This window comes from Nomascus leucogenys, chromosome 4 (genome assembly GCF_006542625.1).
Source record: "Nomascus leucogenys isolate Asia chromosome 4, Asia_NLE_v1, whole genome shotgun sequence".
NCBI classification, from domain to species: Eukaryota; Metazoa; Chordata; class Mammalia; order Primates; family Hylobatidae; genus Nomascus; species Nomascus leucogenys.
The window spans coordinates 48,289,639-48,308,800 of NC_044384.1; the positions used below are offsets into that span (position 1 = coordinate 48,289,639).

Here is a 19,162-nt window from a genome sequence, read left to right on the forward strand (position 1 = left end):
CACGTCCAAGCCTCATTGTCCAGATTTAAGAAGGAGGAAGGTCAGCCAGAAGAAAGTTCTGAAGCGTTGGAGGGACTTATTCTGTGGCATCTTTTAAAAGGAGGCGTAAGGACTTTAGCATTTATGGAAAAACAGTTCCACTTCTGGGGCTGATGGCTTTCACCAGTGACGTGGTACACATTTTTCATCAGGCTAGATTGTAAATATTGTCTTCTCTTTACTCCAACTTTTCTCTCCAAGTCATCTTAGGATATTGCAACTTTTGAATGTCACAACAATGATCTCTCAGTTACCTGAGAGACAATTGCAACTTGCAAAATAAACAGTAGATGACTTAAAGATTCCAGTTAGTACAGTCCCTCTGCCCTGACCTCATCCAGCACTTTCTCCTGCACTATCCTGCACTATGTCCACCTGAAGTCATCCTGAATCTCGAGATACTTCCTTCCTGCTGGAAGATGCAGAAAAGCAATCAGCTAGAAAAAATAGCTAAAATACTGATAAAAAAACATATGTGAGTCATTTTATATCAGGGGTCCCCATCCCCGCCCCCACCCCCAACAGTACCTGTCTGTGGCCTGTTGGGAACCAGGCCGTAGCAGGAGGTGAGCTGTGGGCAAGTGAGCAATCCAGCTTGAGCTCCGCCTCCTGTCTGATCAGCAGTGGCATTAGATTCTCACCGGAGCGTGAACCCTATTGTGAACTGCACATATGCGGAATCCAGGTTGCCTGCTCCTTATGATAATCTAATGCCTGATGATCTGAGGTGGGACGGTTTCATCCTGAAACCATCCCTGCCACCGTCTGTGGAAAAATTGTCTTCCACAAAAATGGTTCCTGGTGCCAAAAGCATTGGGGACTGCTGTTTTATAATCATATTTCTTAATAACTATTAATATAGCAAGTAGTTCAGCTTTTATTTATAAATTTATTGCTGGTTTTATTATAACAACATTACACCGTTTATGGTTTAATACATATGGTTCAAAATGTATAATACATCAAGTAGTACAGTTTTAAAATTTTCTGCTTAAAACAAGTTTTGTGTAAAAAATGCAGATACATTTTACATGGCAAATCAATTTTTAAGTCATCCTAAAGATTGATTTTTTTTGAAATTTAAAAACACATTTAATTTTAATTTCTCTCTTATATAACGTTTATTACTATAGCATGGTTTCCTCTACAGTTTAACAATGCAGCAAAATTCCCATTTCATGGTAAATTGGGTTTTAAGCAGCAAGGTTAAAATGCTTTGAAGATCCTGAATACACCTTTGAACTTTGAATGAGGGCTATGGTTGTTAATTTAACTCTCATGCATAAGCAGAGGCACAAGTTAGCTGCACGTGCTCTAGACCCCAGAGCGAGCCACTGTTGAGAAGCAAAGGACAGCAGCAGGAAGAGCAATGGAACCTCCTCAGGACTTATGAAGCTGCTGCGCAGGATCTAGCTTCTCCCACCTAAGATGGGCACATTGAAAGCCTTGTTGCAGCAGCACCCCCGTATGTGGAAGCACACAGCTGCCTGCACTTTTCCAGCTGCTCTAGCACCTGCCTTCCTGGTAGTCAGGGTGCCAGGGAGAGGGAGGAGCACCAGGGTGGGGGATATGTAGGGGACCTCTTTCCTTCAGGACCACACCTTTCTAGGTGAAAGCATAAACACTTGATTACTTTGCATTCCATCTGCAAAAACAAATTTAGGTTTTGAATATGGCAAAAAAAGAAGAAAGGAAAATATAAAACTCTGTTTATATATACAATAAGGAATAATGGAGGTTGATAATGATCTTGTGATCAGCTAAGACAATGTCAGTAAGCAGGCGAGGTAGGGTGCTTTCTATGGGCAAAAGGGCGAATATCTTGAATGACCAGAAATGACTCGAAGAGCTGCATTACTATCATGGTAGCATGCATGAAATAATACATCTAAACCTTTGCTAACCTAACATTATTACTCTCAAGCTTTATTACCCTCAAGCCTTAAATGGCTGTAGCTGTTTAATTTTAAAGTAAGGCTTAAAAAAATAGTGGTTACTCATAATTCCCTTTCCATATCCCTTTTTGACTTGAAAATTATTTCACGAACTACTTTTCTGGAATGCTGCTTATAATACATATTCACAGATTGCCCCATGTGTTATTCTAGTCATTGGCCCGTTTTGCTTATAAAAAAGGCCATGTTTTGTATTCTACAAAATCTGCAGACATTGTTAACATAATACACGTCATTATACATCATATGTATGCTACATCTACTCACTGACATTTAAAAAATGAGCTATTTTCAAAGACTAACACAGGATCTGTTACTGAGACGTGTGTAGGAAGGAGCTCAGTGTAAAATATTTTCTTTGGATAGATCCTTTCAAAGTGATTAAAACACACGAAATATTATTTATACTAAACTTTCTTAAATGTTCTATGATATTTCTATTTTAGAATTCTCTTATTGCGAGAATATGTGAAATATAGATGCAGCAAATTTAACACATAAGCTTATACCCCTTAGCTTGAGCAAAAGACGCATGTATGGCCTCCCAGCACCAAGAAGATGGAAGAAACGCTACAGCAACTACTTCCCTTTTACCAAGCAGCTCAAAATGCTTTAGCAAATACCTTGTGATTCTTACATCATTATCAATGATATAAGAAAAGGCAACGGAGACAAGAACCAGCGCTCCTGCTTAATCCACTAAACCACATTGCATTTTAAAATGATAAACACCTTCCTCTGGCAGTGGAAAAATAGAAGCTTATGAATGTTTAGGAACATTTCCTGGCGAATATGATCTTAAGGATTTTGAAAAACTTTAAGATTTACTACCATTTGAATAGTACTTAAGAATTAGGAGTGACAACATATCACTTTTGGGGTATGAACCCAAACACTTAATTTATAATCGTGATCAGTTTATGAGAGAAGCTAATGAGTGCCAAATTATTAGCCCAATACAGTGAGCTTTGCTATGCCATTTTGAGTATTTTAGTCCAAAGATCCAGATTTGGTCAGTGTGCTATTCCAGCTCATTCTGGTCATATTAGACGGGAGCAAGGATCCTCTGTACAGAGCATAGTGTGTGACCCTCGTAGCTGCGTTGGGCCAGCTAGGTTGCCAGGAACACTGGAAATGGGACAGATCACCCTTTCTGTCACTATCACATTTTGTGTGAGAAGTGGATCAAAGCCTGCAGTGGAAGGTTGCAGGACGGAACCAGAAGCCGAGTAAGTCTCCGTTACCAAATAGTTACCGTGCTGCAGAGGGTCAGGGATGGAAACAGCTGGCTGGACAGACCCAGAGGCGGAAAAAGCAGAAGCTCCTTGACTTCCTGACAAAGTCTGGCACTTAACAAATCCTGGCTGCTGGACTTCTGTGAGACGGCCGCAGGATTCAATCCCATAACCGCTGTCTTTAGAGGGTGGCTGAACTTGTTTGCCTTCACCATCAACACCAAGGCTTATCTCTGCAAGTTTTTTAAATTTGGGGCCAAGTGAATCCAAGAAGCTGTCATCCAGGTCATCAGCAATAAAACTGCAACAACCCACGGAGCCCACAGGAGAACCAGTGGCATCTGCGCCTTCATTATCATAGATCAACAAGCAGTCATTTGCCTCCTGGCCATCGTCTTCCTCCGCACAGGCAAATGCTTTCTAAGATGGAGAAAAAGTGGGAAAAAATGAATTTTAAGAAAGAGTCAATTGAACAATATAATACTGTTTGTAGAACTCATTTGGATTATGAATGCCCAAGCTAGGTATTCCATAGAAGTAAAGGGCACTGTCTATTAACAATCTTGTTCAAAAAATTATCTGGTGTTTGGACAACAGTATGGTTAACATTACCTCAAAATTGAGCTAGAACCTTTGTCTAGATTCTACGAATCTTGTGGGAGCCTGACCTGTGACTGTAACACACATCCCACCTAGAAATATCCCAAGAGTCCTCATCTCAAACAACCCCTCCCTTTCTCCCCTGCCCTGCAGTCTTTCTTCAAACACAATATCACTCTTTGTTTGCTTGGATAGTAGGTCAGACCTTGGCACTTACCAGTATCGATAACAAAACTCAGTGTGAGATCCATTCTAACCATGCCTCTCTGTCCACTAATCTTTGGTTATCAAATGAGAGGCAAGCATCCTACTTTTCAAAGTCTTCTTTGTTTTCGTACCCATGTTCCTTTTCTGTTCTATGCTTCCTGACATGTCATTCCTCCCATCACTGATCTTCCCTCCTATTCTTTTTGCCTCCCCTTTTTTGGGGGTCATTAATTCAGTGGTTCTTCAACTTTTTTAGACAGAGACTCCTTTGATAATGTGAATACTATACCCCTCTCTCAGGAAAATATACACACATGTATTTGGATATCCTTTATGATATAGGAAATACAAAATGAACTGCTTTGTATTCTTAAAGAAGATGCTAGAAATTCTCACATAAAACAGATTTGCCCTCAATTGTTTGTTCAGTTGGAGGAATGAGATGCTACTTGCTATATGGTCTCATGTTGTGGTTATCCACTCATTCTTCTTTTATTATTAATTTGTTTATTTTAGAGACGAGGTCTCACTCTGTCACCCAGGCTGGAGTGCAGTGGTGCCATCATAGCTCACTGCAGCTTCTACCTCCTCGGTGCAAGCAATCCTCCCACCTCAGCCTCCCGAGTAGCTGGGACTGCAGGCATGTACCACTATGCCCGGCTCCCATTCTTCTTTTGATCAGTGACCCAATTTTGACAGCTACCTTAGGTTATCTGTATTATTTTGGCAAAAAACAAACAAACCATTTTTTTCTTGCATTTTAACAAGCTGTAAATGAAAAGAACTGCAAAACTAAAGTATATAATCAAATAAAAAGATCTCTAAGGTAAATAAGATAACCAAGCCACAAAGTTTTTCACCAAATTACCTGAGAAAAGTAGGAGTCCAGAAAATTCATGCTTATTGCCCCATCAGCGTAGTCCTTATTGGTTCCTCCAGTGGAATGCCTTGTTCTCATGGTTCCAGACTGCCCTGAGGAACAGATGCCAACTCCAGTGGCTGCTCCGAATCCCGAAGCAGCTCCTGACACTGTCCCTGTCGCAAAGCCTGCAGCACCTCCGGATTCAGTAGCTGCTCCAAGCTTAGTGGTCATTTCCATTCCTGAAGTGCCTTCCACCGCTGTCCCTCTGGCATACGTATTTGTACAAACTTCTAAAAACAAGGGGGAACATTCTGTAGTATCTTACGCTGTTATTTGTTGCATTTTATAAAACGGGTCTTGAGTGTCTATAAGCAGTCACCATGTAAAGCAAGTAAGTGGGAGAGAATACAATTATATGACCAGAGGTGATAATATCCCACAGTGTGTTATGTGAGAGTCATAAAGGAGGGCATATAAACGGGTGAAAAAGCTCTAAAAATATACTAATTTTAAAAGTGTACAAAGAAATAAGATTTTCAGTGACAACAGCCAGAAATAGAAAAGACAGGATATTTAGTACACAGCTATGGGAAGCTTCTAATGCAATGCTTGTTTGTTTTCATGAAAAAACATTATAATTAAGCGGTCATATGAGCTCAGTATGGAAACCAAAGAGGAAACATACATAATGTAATCATGCAAATTAGCATGTCTTGGTACCTAAAGAGAATTTAACAAATCACGACTATTCAGCCTGTTACCTTTACATTAGGCTTTCATGGAAATTTACTTTTTTCTAGATAATTCTTTACATAGCTCTTGCTATGTAATTCTAATGAGAAAAGCAGGTGAGGATTGGAGCATCTGATAAAGGAAGACAGTTACATATTTGGGGAAATCTCACGCGGATTGTGCAGGATGGACACTTGAAAACAATCTATGGAATTAAGCAAAACTTTAATATCAGGCATTAAGTATTATTGTTCTTTTAGTTCACTGAGTAGTTGTGGCACTCAGAAAATATTAATGAAATAGCCACTTGGTAAAACCAAAGAAATAAACAAATTCACCTGTATGACCTGTACGACAACATAAGTGATCATGTCCTATTATGTCTGAATCCAGGAATTAGTAATTGAACTGAAATCAGGATGCTGTTAGTTCTGGGGAAGAAAGAAGGGGAACAGGATCGAGGATGTGCACAAGAGAGTTTAACTGAAAATATGACCAATGTTTGGAACAGACAAAGTTGGGTGGTGGATACATAGATGTTTGTTATATTTTCCCTTACATTTTTCTATATGTGTGAGGTCTTTCCTAATTAAAAAATTAGTAATTGATTGCCTGAGAACTACACATCACTGAAGTTTGGAAAAAGTATAACAAATCTTTAGATATTGACAATGGTGGCATCAATGGATAAATTAACTTATTGAAGCCAGACGTGTCAGGGAATTGAATAATATAAAAATACTAAAACAGCTTTTCTCCATTTCAGTGGTAACAGCTCCTGACATGTGCACACAGATGCAAATTATTAAGAAGATAATTTAAACACTTCTTATTTTTTAATATTTCCCACTGAATTCACCATTGCTTTCAAACATTTTATGTCCACTTACCCGAACTTTCCATGAAATCAGCTCCATTGGCTGTTACAGGAGGCACACAAATATTTGTGATTTCCTGCAAACCATGTGAAAAATAAATTCATTTAAAAGTGAACCAGATTTCACAGCAATATAGTGACATGTGGCTCTTTGCAAATTTGCAAATGATAACATTACAAGAAGTGCAAATTCTTGCAGGGATAACCATTTCTATGATTTGACATCTGAAGAGCTAAAATCCTAAAAGCCTCCATCTATTCAGCACTGACTCTCAAACTGAAGGTCAAGAAATCTCTTTTTAATGTCCCTTTGCCTCTTTTCCTATCTCAATGTAAATCAAACATTTTCTCTATGTAATTGAAATACATGATTTATGAACTGGATGCTTACCTTGTCTTCAGGATGGGCTCCTTCAATTCCCCACTGATGAATTGTTCCTTCTGAGCCATCAGGAACTGGGATAAAACCACCTGTCACTCCCCCAGTGGAACCTGCCCCACAGTCACAGGTCAACAGCAGAAGGGGGGCCACTAGTGAAAAACAAAACAAGACTTCAGAACACTTGACTAATTTAGGAACTGTTTAATGTGATAATTGTCAGAAACGTTACAAAGAAAATACAGTGTCTCAAATATTTGTAGACAATTCCTAATGAAAATCAAAATTAGTTTCTACAAATGAAACTTGGTACAGTAAGCACACTAAAATTTCATGTGATAATGAAATTGAAGGAGACAGATCAGATCATTTCTTGTTGGTCTTTTTGGTATATTGTCTTAAAATAGGCACTGATGTATGATGAAAGTAGCTGTTTGGTCCCTCAATCCTTTTCCTTAATATATTTTTATGATTATTGCATTTATTTGCACATGTTGGGGCTATGTATATTGTGTCAGGTGAATACACAGATAAATATATGACCAGAATGGTCCAGATTTTAGGTGGGCACGATGGTGTTTTGGTAATCTAGCCTCTAATTATCGCTCAGTAAACAGTAATTAACCAGAAGACTCCCTGAGTAACTAGGGTGATAGCCTAATAAATGGCTATCAATGCATTCTTCATTGTAATTTAAGAATTTCTTAGCTGTGGCTTGAGCTTGGAGGGCTCTTCTGGCAGTGTAAATATCTTTCTGTGCACATCCTTGGCAATAAAGGTTAATGTCATTTTCATGTTAACTGACCAAGAGTGAAATACTTATTCTTGAAAGCAGGTGTTTCCCACACTTTGTTGTCAGTGGCCCCACTGCCACCTCTGCCCTGCCAAGGCCACCTGAATCCTAATGTTTCAACTCTCTTCACTTAGAGGCAGCTTAGTGAGGGGTTTAAGCATGCAGCCTCTGAAGTCAGATTCTAGGGTTTAAATTTTGGCTGTACCACTTAACAGCTATGTAATGTTGGGCATGTGATATCAACCTTCTTTGCTCAGTTAACTCATCCATAAAATGGGGGAATAAATAGTATCTACATCATAGGTTGTTGTGAGGATTGAATTAATATAGGCAAAGGCACAACTCCTTAATACTATTTTATTAGGGTTTAAGTTTCAACATATGAATTTTTCTGGGGGGACACACACATTCAGACCATAACAATTCATCTCCCAATCCTCTCCAGGGGCCACTGTAATGCACTGCACACTTGTCCTTTCTTTTCCAGTCTCATGTCACAGCTCTAAATCTGAACTTCATCATCTCTCTTGAACTCTTACAATGACCTCTTAAGTGTTCTTTCCTTTCTAATTTACAGTACATACTGTGGCCAAGGGTGTCTTTCTAAAATACAAATATGATCATGTTAGTCTTTTATTTAAATGCTTTTAGCAGCTCCTCTTTCTCATAGGATAAAGTACAAACACCACAGCATGTCTATGTAGCCCTTTCAAATTAGTCCTAATGCATTCTCTGTTTCTCCTTCACTTTCCACAATTTCCCCACACTTTAGCCTTCCAAGGCTGTGTGATTCCTAAAACAGAAAATATTGAGTGTTTTCTGGCCTTGGCTGATGCTGTCAAGTTTTGGAAATGCCTTTTCCATTTTTTTATACTGAGTATATCCTAATCATTCTTCAAGGCTCAATTGAATGATTCCTCTATTTCGTGAAATCTTCTGTAATTACCCATTTGTAGTGATTTCTATTATAGCTTTATCATGGTATTTTTTCCCCTATAGTTAGACATGCATGAAAACCAAAATCAAATTTCCTTTTCAGCTAGAAGCTAGCATAGTGATTCACATAGAGGTACTTAAAAATTTTTGGTTCTTGAACTTGATTAATACGATATCGAAAAACCAAACCTCTGAGTGTCAATTTCAGCTCTTAAACTAAATGGTGTATAGTAACTTTAGAATAGTAAATGCTTTTGGAGAATAAGGAAGGGAAAAATATAGCATGTGTGGCAATTAGCTGTATCTATAGCAATTTATTTCTTTTTAAAAAAAAAGACCTGAAAAAATATTGCAAAACATTCATATCTGTTCAGTTGAAGTGATGGTTGTATGTGTAGTTGCCTACACATTTTCTCTACTTTTTGTGGTTTTAAAATTAATAATCATAAAATTAATTTTAACTCTAAAACTCTGTGATTTTTATAATAAATTAAGAAAGTGTGCATTTAGCAAGGATTTCTCTTGTTTATACAAGAATTAGTCAGGAAGTTCTTTTAAATAGAGACCTCTTACAATCAAAATACTATTTGATTTACAAGATTTTGATTCAAATACAACTTTTCAGAAACCTATTGATAAATTTTACCTTTATTGAAAAAGGATACTTATGCATAGTTTTCTAAATGTGTTTAATAAACTTAGTCATGTTAAATGTGAAGGTCTTAAAGGGGATGCATATTCAGATGGTAATCTATTTTGAGGAAATGCTAGATGAAGCAATAACTTCTCAGAACCTATGCTATCTTAATAGCATATGATATTAATATTAATATCATATGCTATTAATTAATATTAGTGAGGGGTTAATATAATATGCTATTAATTAATATTAGTGAGAGGTTAATTAATTAATTAATATAATAGCATATGATATCTTAATAGCCTATGATACCCTAGTTGTATTTCCCTAAGTTTATTTGACTAGTGTTCTCTTTTTATCTTAGAATCTCATGAGATGTCATCAATATAGAGAAAACATCTTAGAAAGCACCACACTCATGGATAAAGCCATAATTTTGACCACGAACATTACTAACAGTGTGTAGAAAGTCTTCATGATTTGCTTTTCTCTTGATTATGTTGTGCTGTCTTCTAAATGTCTGACATATATAACTTGTGTTGCTATATTAATATAGACTGTTAGCAAGTGACACGTTACACATTTCAGATTCTTTCTGAAAATGCCATTTCCCCCTAGCTTTACCTATAAAACATCAGAGAATATTCTTTCCCCATTGCACAGATGAGCAGGGCAGCATGGAGGCCTTTGCAAATGAGGACACCCAGTTCAACAGAGAATGAAACATTGGCTACTCACACAGCAGCAGCAGGAGACCAAGGAGCAGCAGGCCGATGGCGGCAGGCCCCAGCCTACCTGAGGGCAGCCTGCCATCCCTGGTCCCAGGGCCTGTGGTTGGGTAAGAAGTTCCACAGACATCCCTGTTGTCGCACTGGCAGACTTCCAGTGTCAAGCTGCCTGGAATCTCACACCGATTGTTCTGACTGTCTGTAAGTACCAGGGAGATGTGGTACACTCCAGGAGCTATCTGTTCCTGGGCTCTGAGGAGGGCCGAGGTAGCTGTAGAGAAAGAATCATGCAAATCAACAGCAGGATGAGGTGTCTTTTCAGTCTGTTTTGTGTTGCTATAACAGAATATCACAGACTGGATAATTCATAAAGAAAACACATTTATTTCTCACAGTTCTGAAGGTTGGGAAGCTCAATATCAAGGTGTCAGAATCTGACAAAGGCCTTTGGACTTCATCAGCCCATAGTGGAAGGTGGAAGGACAAGAGAGCATGAGAGCAAGTGGGGGCTGAACTCACCCTTATAACAACTCACTCTTACGGTAATGAACCCACTCCCACGGTAACGCCATTAATCCATGCATGAGGACAGAGCCCTCATGACCTCATTACCTCTTACAGGTCTCACCTCTCAACACTGTTGCAGTGGGGATTAAGTTTTCAACGCATGAGCTTTGGAAGACCTATTCCAATCATAGCAGTGTCTTACACTCTTACTACTTATTTTCATTAGCAGAGTTAGTTGCCACAAACAGTAGGGTCGATAACAGAGTGAGGTTTGAGCAGTGATGAGGGCTATAACGGGTTCAAGTGGGTAAATCTGTCTACACCTGCCTCCTTGTCCTCTCTGTTTCAGGTAGGCCCATTATTCTCTCCCAAGAAACTCGGTTCTACTCTGCTTTTCCCACTAAAGAAGATGGGCGACATCATTTAGAGTCAGGCACTCCTCTTCTGGGGCTTAACCACTCTCTTGTATGTCTGCACCAATCCTTGGACTTGTGTGGCCCTCTGAGTGTATGTGTTCCTGACTCTGTGTTCTTGTACTTATCAAGACTTTCAACTTTGGCTGCTACTACCTCAACTGCTCTTCCCAGTTCTCATCCCGTGAGCTGCAGGTCTATGATATGGGATTTCCTTGTGGTGATGGCCTATTGCCTATCTGAGTCCTGAGCATAGACTGTTTTCTTTCTCCCACTGCTATGTTGCCTTTTTTAAGCGGATCCCACAATAGTTCTTATAAGGTTCAGCATTGCATTTGTTGCATCTTTTTGATCCCACCATACCCTTTGACATTGTGCCTTGCCCACCTAGTCCAATCACTGTTGCCTTGCCCAGCCACACCTGGGCAGGTATGTCTTGTGACACATCCTGGCCCTCTCTGATCTTTCTTTGGCAGCCTCTTCGTTGGTCGCGTATCCAGTAAACTCATTTGGAGCAAAATGCTGCATGCACAGTTTGGAGATAGATCTTTATGCCGGAAGTGTGAGGGCCCAAGGGAAGATGACCATCGAGATCAAGATCCCTTTGGTAACTCTGGCAGTGGCTGCTACTTAGGACTGAAGGACATGCTTTAACAGCATGTACATTCATGAAAGGAAGCAAGGCTGGTTCAGAAAGGAGCTAGGGAAAAGTGAGTTTACTAAGGATTTGAAGTAGTCTCGTCATTATAAAATCCAGAAAGGACGGAGACTTTTAGGAAGTGTAGTCTATTTCTATGACACTTCTGGAAAGCACAGACAATGTACAATGAGTATGATAAAGGTTAGGAAAGAGAAAGGATGAATTAGCTCCTCCCTGTTGGATAATGGGTTTGCAAATTTCAGTCCACTATGCCCTCAAGGTTCCTGACTAGTGACAGTGTAAGCGGCACTCCCTGCGGCCTTGGGCAGACTGACTTCTTCATGCTACATGTCTGCTCATAGACTACTCCATCAGAACAAGTTTATGTATTTAGTATTTAGAAATCTAAACAGCTCTGTGATAAATAGATATCTGACTTTATTTTTTTAGACTGAGGTTTTACTCTTGTTGCCCAGGCTGGAGTGCAGTGGCACGATCTCGGCTCACTGCAACCTCTGCCTCCTGGGTTCAAGTGATTCTCCTGCCTCAGTCTCCTGAGTAGCTGGGATTATAGGCATGCGCCAGCACACCTAGCTACTTTTTGTATTTTTAGTAGAAATGGGGTTTCACTATGTTGGCCAGGCTGGTCTCGAACTCCTGACCTCAGATGATCCTCCTGCCCCGGCCTCCCAAAGTACTGGGATTACAGGCATGAGCCACCATGCCCCACCTAGATGACTGACTCTAATTTTTTTTGGGTGCACTATGGAAGTAGAAATAAACAGATTTAAAGTGTTAAAATATTGAATGAACCCTAAAAAGGATTCAAAATAAAATATTAAATGGTGCTAACAGTATATCATTCCTTTTCTCTTCTGAAAAGAGAAGTAATTCACAAGGCTACAACCACATCTTCATTGCAAAGAATTTTTCCAGTTACTTTTGGAAGGACCTGCTCTTAAATGATCTTCCTTATCCTTCTGGAAATATAAAGGAGCAGTTTGCATTTATAGAAGCAACTTTACTGTTACCATTGAGGGTTGTGATACTCCATACGGCAGGCAACTTTACAGGCTGATCTTCCAGTGCAAATGTATAGGGGCCAGTGTATCTATTATTCAGTGTTCTAGCGGAGACAACCACGGAAGGTGAAGAACTGCAAATTGCATCTTTTTCGAGGACAGCTGTTGGACAATTGTCATTGAAACTGGGTACTCTAACATATACCGTGCCCGTAGAAGTTTTACCCGTGTATTCTGTAAGAACAACGTTTTAGAGTTAAAGAAATGTATAGAATAAAGTTGTACAAAAAAGGAGAATCTTTTACATTTCTCTTTTCTGTAGCCAACTTAGTGTGTCTTCTCATGAAATACTATATTATCCTTAGAAGTAAAAATAGTCATCCTATTTCTGCATCTTGTAAAAAGCAAATTTAAATTTACCAAATAGGCTGATGTCTTTAATTATAATTAATTGAAAATTAATTTAATATGCTCAAACCCAAGACCGGTAAGATGATGAATTCACCAATTTCAACTGAAATCAGCACAAAAATAATAACTTTCTTAAATGTGTTGATTTCACTTGTAATCAACGTGTGAAAGGTTTTTGCTTCTAAAGCACACATTTTTTATTCAGAATAAAAAATTGTGTATTTTTATTACTCAAAACGTTAAAGTTTATTAAGGAAAAATTTTAAATGCTGAAAATAAAAAATAATGAAATAAAAATCTCTCTGTGGGGGCATTATGAGTCATTTCTGTTGTTACCCTTACTACTTTTTTTTGTTTGTTTTCCCAAATGGCAATCTTTTTGATACTTATTTTTTTGGGGGGGGGTTATGTTTTTTATTACCTTCAACATAAATTAATTTTATACTTGGGGAAACACATACCCTCAATGAATATTATTTTAAAACATTGCAGAAGAGGAAATTGCATTGTTCAATGATAAAAGTACATGAGGTCTCTATAGGTACCTCACAAAAGCACCTCACATTCAAGCTGAGCTTCCCTGGTGGGCTTTGTCTATGAATCCTTATCCGTTCCCTCAAACCCAGGGATTTCTGTCGGTCAAAAAATTTCTGCTTCAACCACAGCAAACTAGAGGGACCTAACACAGAATTCGCTGGTTCAAACTCCACTGAGAAGTTGGAACTCTTAGTTTTCTCTCCTGGATTCAGCTGCCTCAAACTTGAGGCCCAACATTCCTAAGATAATTCTCTCTCTCTAGTGGTAAAGATAATATGTTGAATAATCATAATAATCTATGCATAAAGAAACATCAATTACAATAACATTTCTCTAAAATGATTCAAATATTTTTCTTACCATCTATGGCCAGAACCTCAGCTGTGATTGTTTTGTTAACTATGAAAGTAGAATCTCGGTCCATATTTTTGGCAAATTTGATTTCAGCAGTTTTCGAATCAATCATTAGGTATCCACCATCGTTACGTCCCATGACATATCTGTTTCATAATATTAAAAAAAATAGTTTTCTTTCAAATGTGGAATGTTACATATTTAATGAAAATGACTCATCTTATATTTAGTATATTCATGTTTAATATATGTTGACATTGAAATATGCTTTTATAAAAAGCAACAGAAAATTAACACAGCATGGATGAGCCATATTTCATAATTCTTTTTTTTTTTTTTTTGAAATGGCGTTTCGCTCTTGTTACCCAGGCTGGAGTGCAATGGTGCCATCTCAGCTCACCACAACCTCTGCCTCCTGGGTTCAAGCGATTCTCCTGCCTCAGCCTCCCAAGTAGCTGGGATTACAGGTGTGCACCACCACCGCTAATTTTGTATTTTTAGTAGCGATGGGGTTTCTTCATGTTGGTCAGGCTGGTCTCGAACTCCCAACCTCAAGTGATCCGTCTGCCTCGGCCTCCCAAAGTGCTGGGATTACAGGTGTGAGCCACTGTGCCGGACAATATTTCATAATTCTTAAGCATATATTAGCTTAGTTTTCCAATTCTGCTGTGCACAATAAAATAAAATACCTGTGTTCTTGCTGTGTATAATATAGCAATTATTTTGTATGGTGCCATTATATTTTAGGCATATATGTCTTTGTATGTGCTGTTTTATATGATAAAAACATGTTCTCGTGGTGCACTTCTACTCCTTTGTAAGACTCAACTGTAAGTTTCCATGAGACATGTTCCCAATTTCTGTTGATAGGCTAAGGCATTCTTCCCTTGGTTTCCACTGTAACTTATGCTTATTATCTTTGCTTCTAGTATAGTTAGATGATCACCTAATGATTTAGCTAAATGTTACTTTTTGAGTTACCCAGTTTCTTGTTGTTATCAATGTCATATCTCTATTCTTGGCACATAATAGTTTATGTGTTATGTTGTGATAGCTTATAGATTAAAACCTCATCAAGAAATAGGATATAAATAAAAATAGTCTTACTTGACATTTGAGGCAGCTTTGTTAGTGTCCTCATCGATGGCTTGGTATGTTCCCAGGATATAACCCACCAATTTTTTGCTACTTATGCCTTTTTGCACAGTAAATATCTTGGAAGCAGGACGAAATGCAATTCCTTCTCTTACATTTATTACTTGAATTGTGACTGGGGTTGACTGAACTCGGTATCGAGAGATTACTGATTGGTGAAATTCAGCTTTGTTTTTGACAGCAATACTAAGTTTCACGCTTTGTAGTTGTTCATAATCTAGAGCCTGGAGAAAAAATAAAATTAGAAGGCAGTTTCACAAAAATATACTCCCGCAAACCCAGTAGATGATGACAGCACACTATGCAAGATGCTGTGAATGAATTCTTTTGTTTTTAAATAGCAAAACAGCTTCAGAAATTATTGTAATGTTGAGATACAGAAAGCTTTAGGATTCTTAACTCATGAGACCTCAGTTTGGTCCTAATAAAGGTACCTCTTTCAGACTAGCAAGACATCATCATAGTCTCTTTAGGCTATGAGGTGCAGTGGAAAAAACCCCAAGTTGGCTATGGTGACATGGTTTGAATCTTGGTTCTGCTGCTTAATAGCTGTGTGACTCAGGGAACAATGTCTGTTTTCTCTGATCCTCAGCTCTCCACTTCTGAAAAAAAAAGCCTTACCTCATCAGGGTGTAGTGAGGACTGAACAAATCAAGCCCCTAAATACGTTCTTATAACTGGCAGTTATGGTCATTTGCAGAATCTTCATTGGATTTACGTGCAATGGTATCTTTCCTGACTTAAAAAATTCCTAGGTGGGAAAGGCAAACTATCTTCACAATCTTGGTTGGCAAATAGGCCCCTGCAAAGCAGTGAGCGGGTGGCCCAGCAACTCTTTGTAGACTCATTTTCAGAAGGTCTTGCATGATAGCCATTTGTTTGATCCCGTTATTGAGGTGGCCCAAATCAAGGCCTGAGGAATCCCAGGATAACTTTTCTTCGTTCACTAGTAAATTTTTTTGAGTGATGAGATAAGAAAATGCTTATATTGGTTACAACTGTATATCACTAAAAATGATTCAAGTAAGAGATCTGGATTTAAGTTTTAACTTTGCAATGACTGGCTTTGTGTGCTCAAGCATTTTCCAGTGAAGTGGAGGAGAAAGATGTCTAAACAGGGAACTATAATACAAGGGGTAAGAGGCAAAAGAGATGATAGGGTCTGTGTGTGAAAGCAAAGGAATAATTCTACTTAGGAGAGCTATGAAGGGTTCTGAGAGGTATTCATCTAAGCTGAGTGTTGAACGATGCCGGGAAATTATCCAGGCATAGGTGAAAGCAGTTGCAGGCTGAATACAGATGGCAAATCGCCTTGTGAATTTCATCTTAAAGGGCTAGCAGCTAGCAACCCTGGCTGACTGTAGGAGTCACCTGAGGAGCCTTAAGGACCCACTGCTGCCTGGGTTTCTCCAATAGTTCCTACACGCTTACTGTCAAGGATAAGTTGCAGGTGACTTGAGTTGGTAATTAGGGTTGAGGGCCAACTTCACAGCCAGTGTAGAGCCAGGGATGGTTTTAAAGAGAAGAGTAAGGGATCCAAATTATTTTTAAGAAAAATATGGTGGTGCACTGGTAAGAATGAGGAGAACAAAGTCCATGGAGACAAGAGGTAGGGATATCTATTAGGAGGGACTGCGATCGTCTAACAGAAGAGAGGAAAAGCCAGGCCAGGGTACAGGCAGTAAGAAGGTAGAAGAGGGTCAGACTTCAGAGACAATTTCTAAGGCTCTATGTTGTGAGCAAATGTCACGATTCAGGGTAAGGCCCACATTTCTAGTTTGGGAGACTGAATGACACCAATACACAAGATAGAGAATAGCTCACTCCCAGGCATTGGTGGGAGTTTATAGCAAAACCCTTAAAAGTGGGGATGGCTGTAGCACTTGTCCTGAAGAGCACAGTTACAAAGGACTGCATGTACAGCTTTCAGCAGCCCCCTTGTTAAAGGATTATATGGTCTGTCACTCAACTGGATTTAAGGTTTAAATATGAATGCTTCCATGGAATCCAAAATGCTGTACCAAGGGCCAGATGCGATGGCTCATGCCTGTAATCCCAGTACTTTGGGAAGCCAAGGCGGGTGGATCACTTGAGGTCAGGAGTTCGAGACTAGCCTGGTCAATATGGTGAAACCTTATTTCTACTAAAACTATAAAAATTAGCCGGGCATGGCGTCACACAATGTGGACCCAGCTACTCAGGAGGCTGAGGTGGGAGGATCACTGGGGCCTGGGAGGTGAAGGCTGCAGTGAGCCAAAATCACACCACTGCACTCTTGCCTAGATGACAGAATGAGACTTTGTCTCAAAAAAAACCAACCAAACAAAAAACACCACAACCACAACCACAACAACAAAAACCAAAAACCAACCAACCAAACAAAAAACCAAAGTGCTGTACCAAGGAAGGGGCCCAGATCACACTCTCAGATAAGGAGTCTGTCATAGCCAAGCATATTAGAAGTTTACTCAATTATTTATCCTTTATTTTGCAGATTTTGTTCATAAATTCCCATTTAGTAGGAAGAGTTGCAATTTATTCTGTATTGACGGTAGCTAATCCATTTAAAACCGATTGACAAATGGGCAAGACATGATTCCATCTATTCTTATCTCGTCCTAACTTCAATCTGATTGTTGCGAATGAGATTAAGTCAAGAAATGTGTTTTGCTTTCTTGTGCTTAAAGTATGGACACCCATAATATATTACCATGTGCTTAAAGTATACATCATCACTCCCATAGCATGTTAGTGTGTTTGTGTTTACTATAGAAAGTTCAATAGCTTGGAACGAGTTCAAGATGTTAAGAGAGGTTGTCCTCAGGTAATGTGGCTCTATGGGGATTACAAACAATTCAATCTACTTTTATGTGTTTTCTGTAATAAAGTGCTATTAACAAATAAATACATTTTATCTGTAGAAATGATCATTTTGGTTAATACAGAATTTTTTTTACCAGTGAAGGGAAATCAGACCTTACCTTCACCACTTTCAGGATGCCTTCATTAGTTCTAGGATCAGTTTGTATTTCAAACCAATTTCCTTCATTCCCAGAGGTAAAGAAATATACTGCAAGCCAATTATCTGTGTACTCTTCATCCAAATCTGTTACTTGAAATCGAAGTAATTCAGAACTTAAAATATTTTCTTCAATACGTGCTGAATACTGAAAAGGTGAGAAGCAGAATTAAAGACCCAATGACAGGTTTTACATGGAGGGATTATGTTTCTTCTAAATGGTAATCCTTATTTCTCAAATTATGTATTTCCTTCTTCTGATTACTGAATTCTTATATATTTTTATTTATTTATTTATTTATTTATTTATTTTCCTTTTTTTATTAATTTTTTTAAAAAAGCATATTTCTTTAAAGATAAATGCATATTTCTTTAAAGATAAGTGCAGAGAACTTAAATAAAAGCCAACAAACAGGCAAGTCTTGAATTAGGATTTCAAAGTATTAAATATATATCTAAATGATTCTTTAAGGAACAATAGGTGTACCTGAGAGTCTCTAAACATTGGGAAGTTATCGTTGACATCTTTCACTTTAATATTACATTCACATTGAGTTGATAGTCCTTCTCCATCTTTGTCTGCACCACTCACAACCAGACGATAGCTGCTAGCTTGCTAATTTTGGATAAGAAATAAAGAAGAATAATTAATCTCAAAGAATTATAAATGGAAACTACTTGATTCCTATGGGTAAGGAGGTAGAAATATTCAAGTTTATGTAGAAGACATTTGTGGGGCTCTGGATGGTTGGGTGGAGGTCTTTAAGGGGCTAGGGCAGGTTTTCTGTTTTGTGAGCTTCTTATGGCAGGACTGTACTGTATCCTTAGAGCAAAAATGGGCAATCAGTAGGGTGGGAATAATAATCTCACTTATGGAGCTTCTCTGTTAGTCTATTGGGAAAGCCATTTGTACAAAAATAATATGGAGTCTGATAGGGTAGCCTGTGGTAATGGAGATAGAAAGTGGTGGTAGGTAATGAGGGGGATTGGAGAACGAGATTCTTTAGTGCTCTGGAAGCAGGGATAAAATTAAAAGAAGTCAGGAGAAAAAGTGTGATATAAAAGAAGGCTTTATTCCAGACAGAAATTTCTCCCTTCATCTAAGACACTTGCTTCTCCTC

The 19,162-nt window shown here is 38.6% G+C and overlaps 1 protein-coding gene across 1 annotated transcript in view; it reads right to left on the minus strand.

Moving 5' to 3' along the window:
* Window positions 1-2,622: 2,622 nt before the first annotated feature.
* DSG3 (desmoglein 3) overlaps window positions 2,623-19,162 on the minus strand; it is a 28,988-nt gene continuing 12,448 nt past the window's right edge. The window contains exons 7-16 of the mRNA XM_003261966.4: window positions 18,529-18,657; window positions 18,004-18,189; window positions 14,975-15,246; window positions 13,874-14,013; window positions 12,575-12,799; window positions 9,994-10,254; window positions 6,899-7,038; window positions 6,521-6,584; window positions 4,905-5,188; window positions 2,623-3,649 (exon numbers count right to left, since the gene is read on the minus strand). Of these exons, the coding sequence (XP_003262014.2) occupies window positions 3,035-3,649; window positions 4,905-5,188; window positions 6,521-6,584; window positions 6,899-7,038; window positions 9,994-10,254; window positions 12,575-12,799; window positions 13,874-14,013; window positions 14,975-15,246; window positions 18,004-18,189; window positions 18,529-18,657 (2,316 nt within the window). The 3' untranslated portion in view covers window positions 2,623-3,034. The remainder of the gene's footprint in view (window positions 3,650-4,904; window positions 5,189-6,520; window positions 6,585-6,898; window positions 7,039-9,993; window positions 10,255-12,574; window positions 12,800-13,873; window positions 14,014-14,974; window positions 15,247-18,003; window positions 18,190-18,528; window positions 18,658-19,162) is intronic.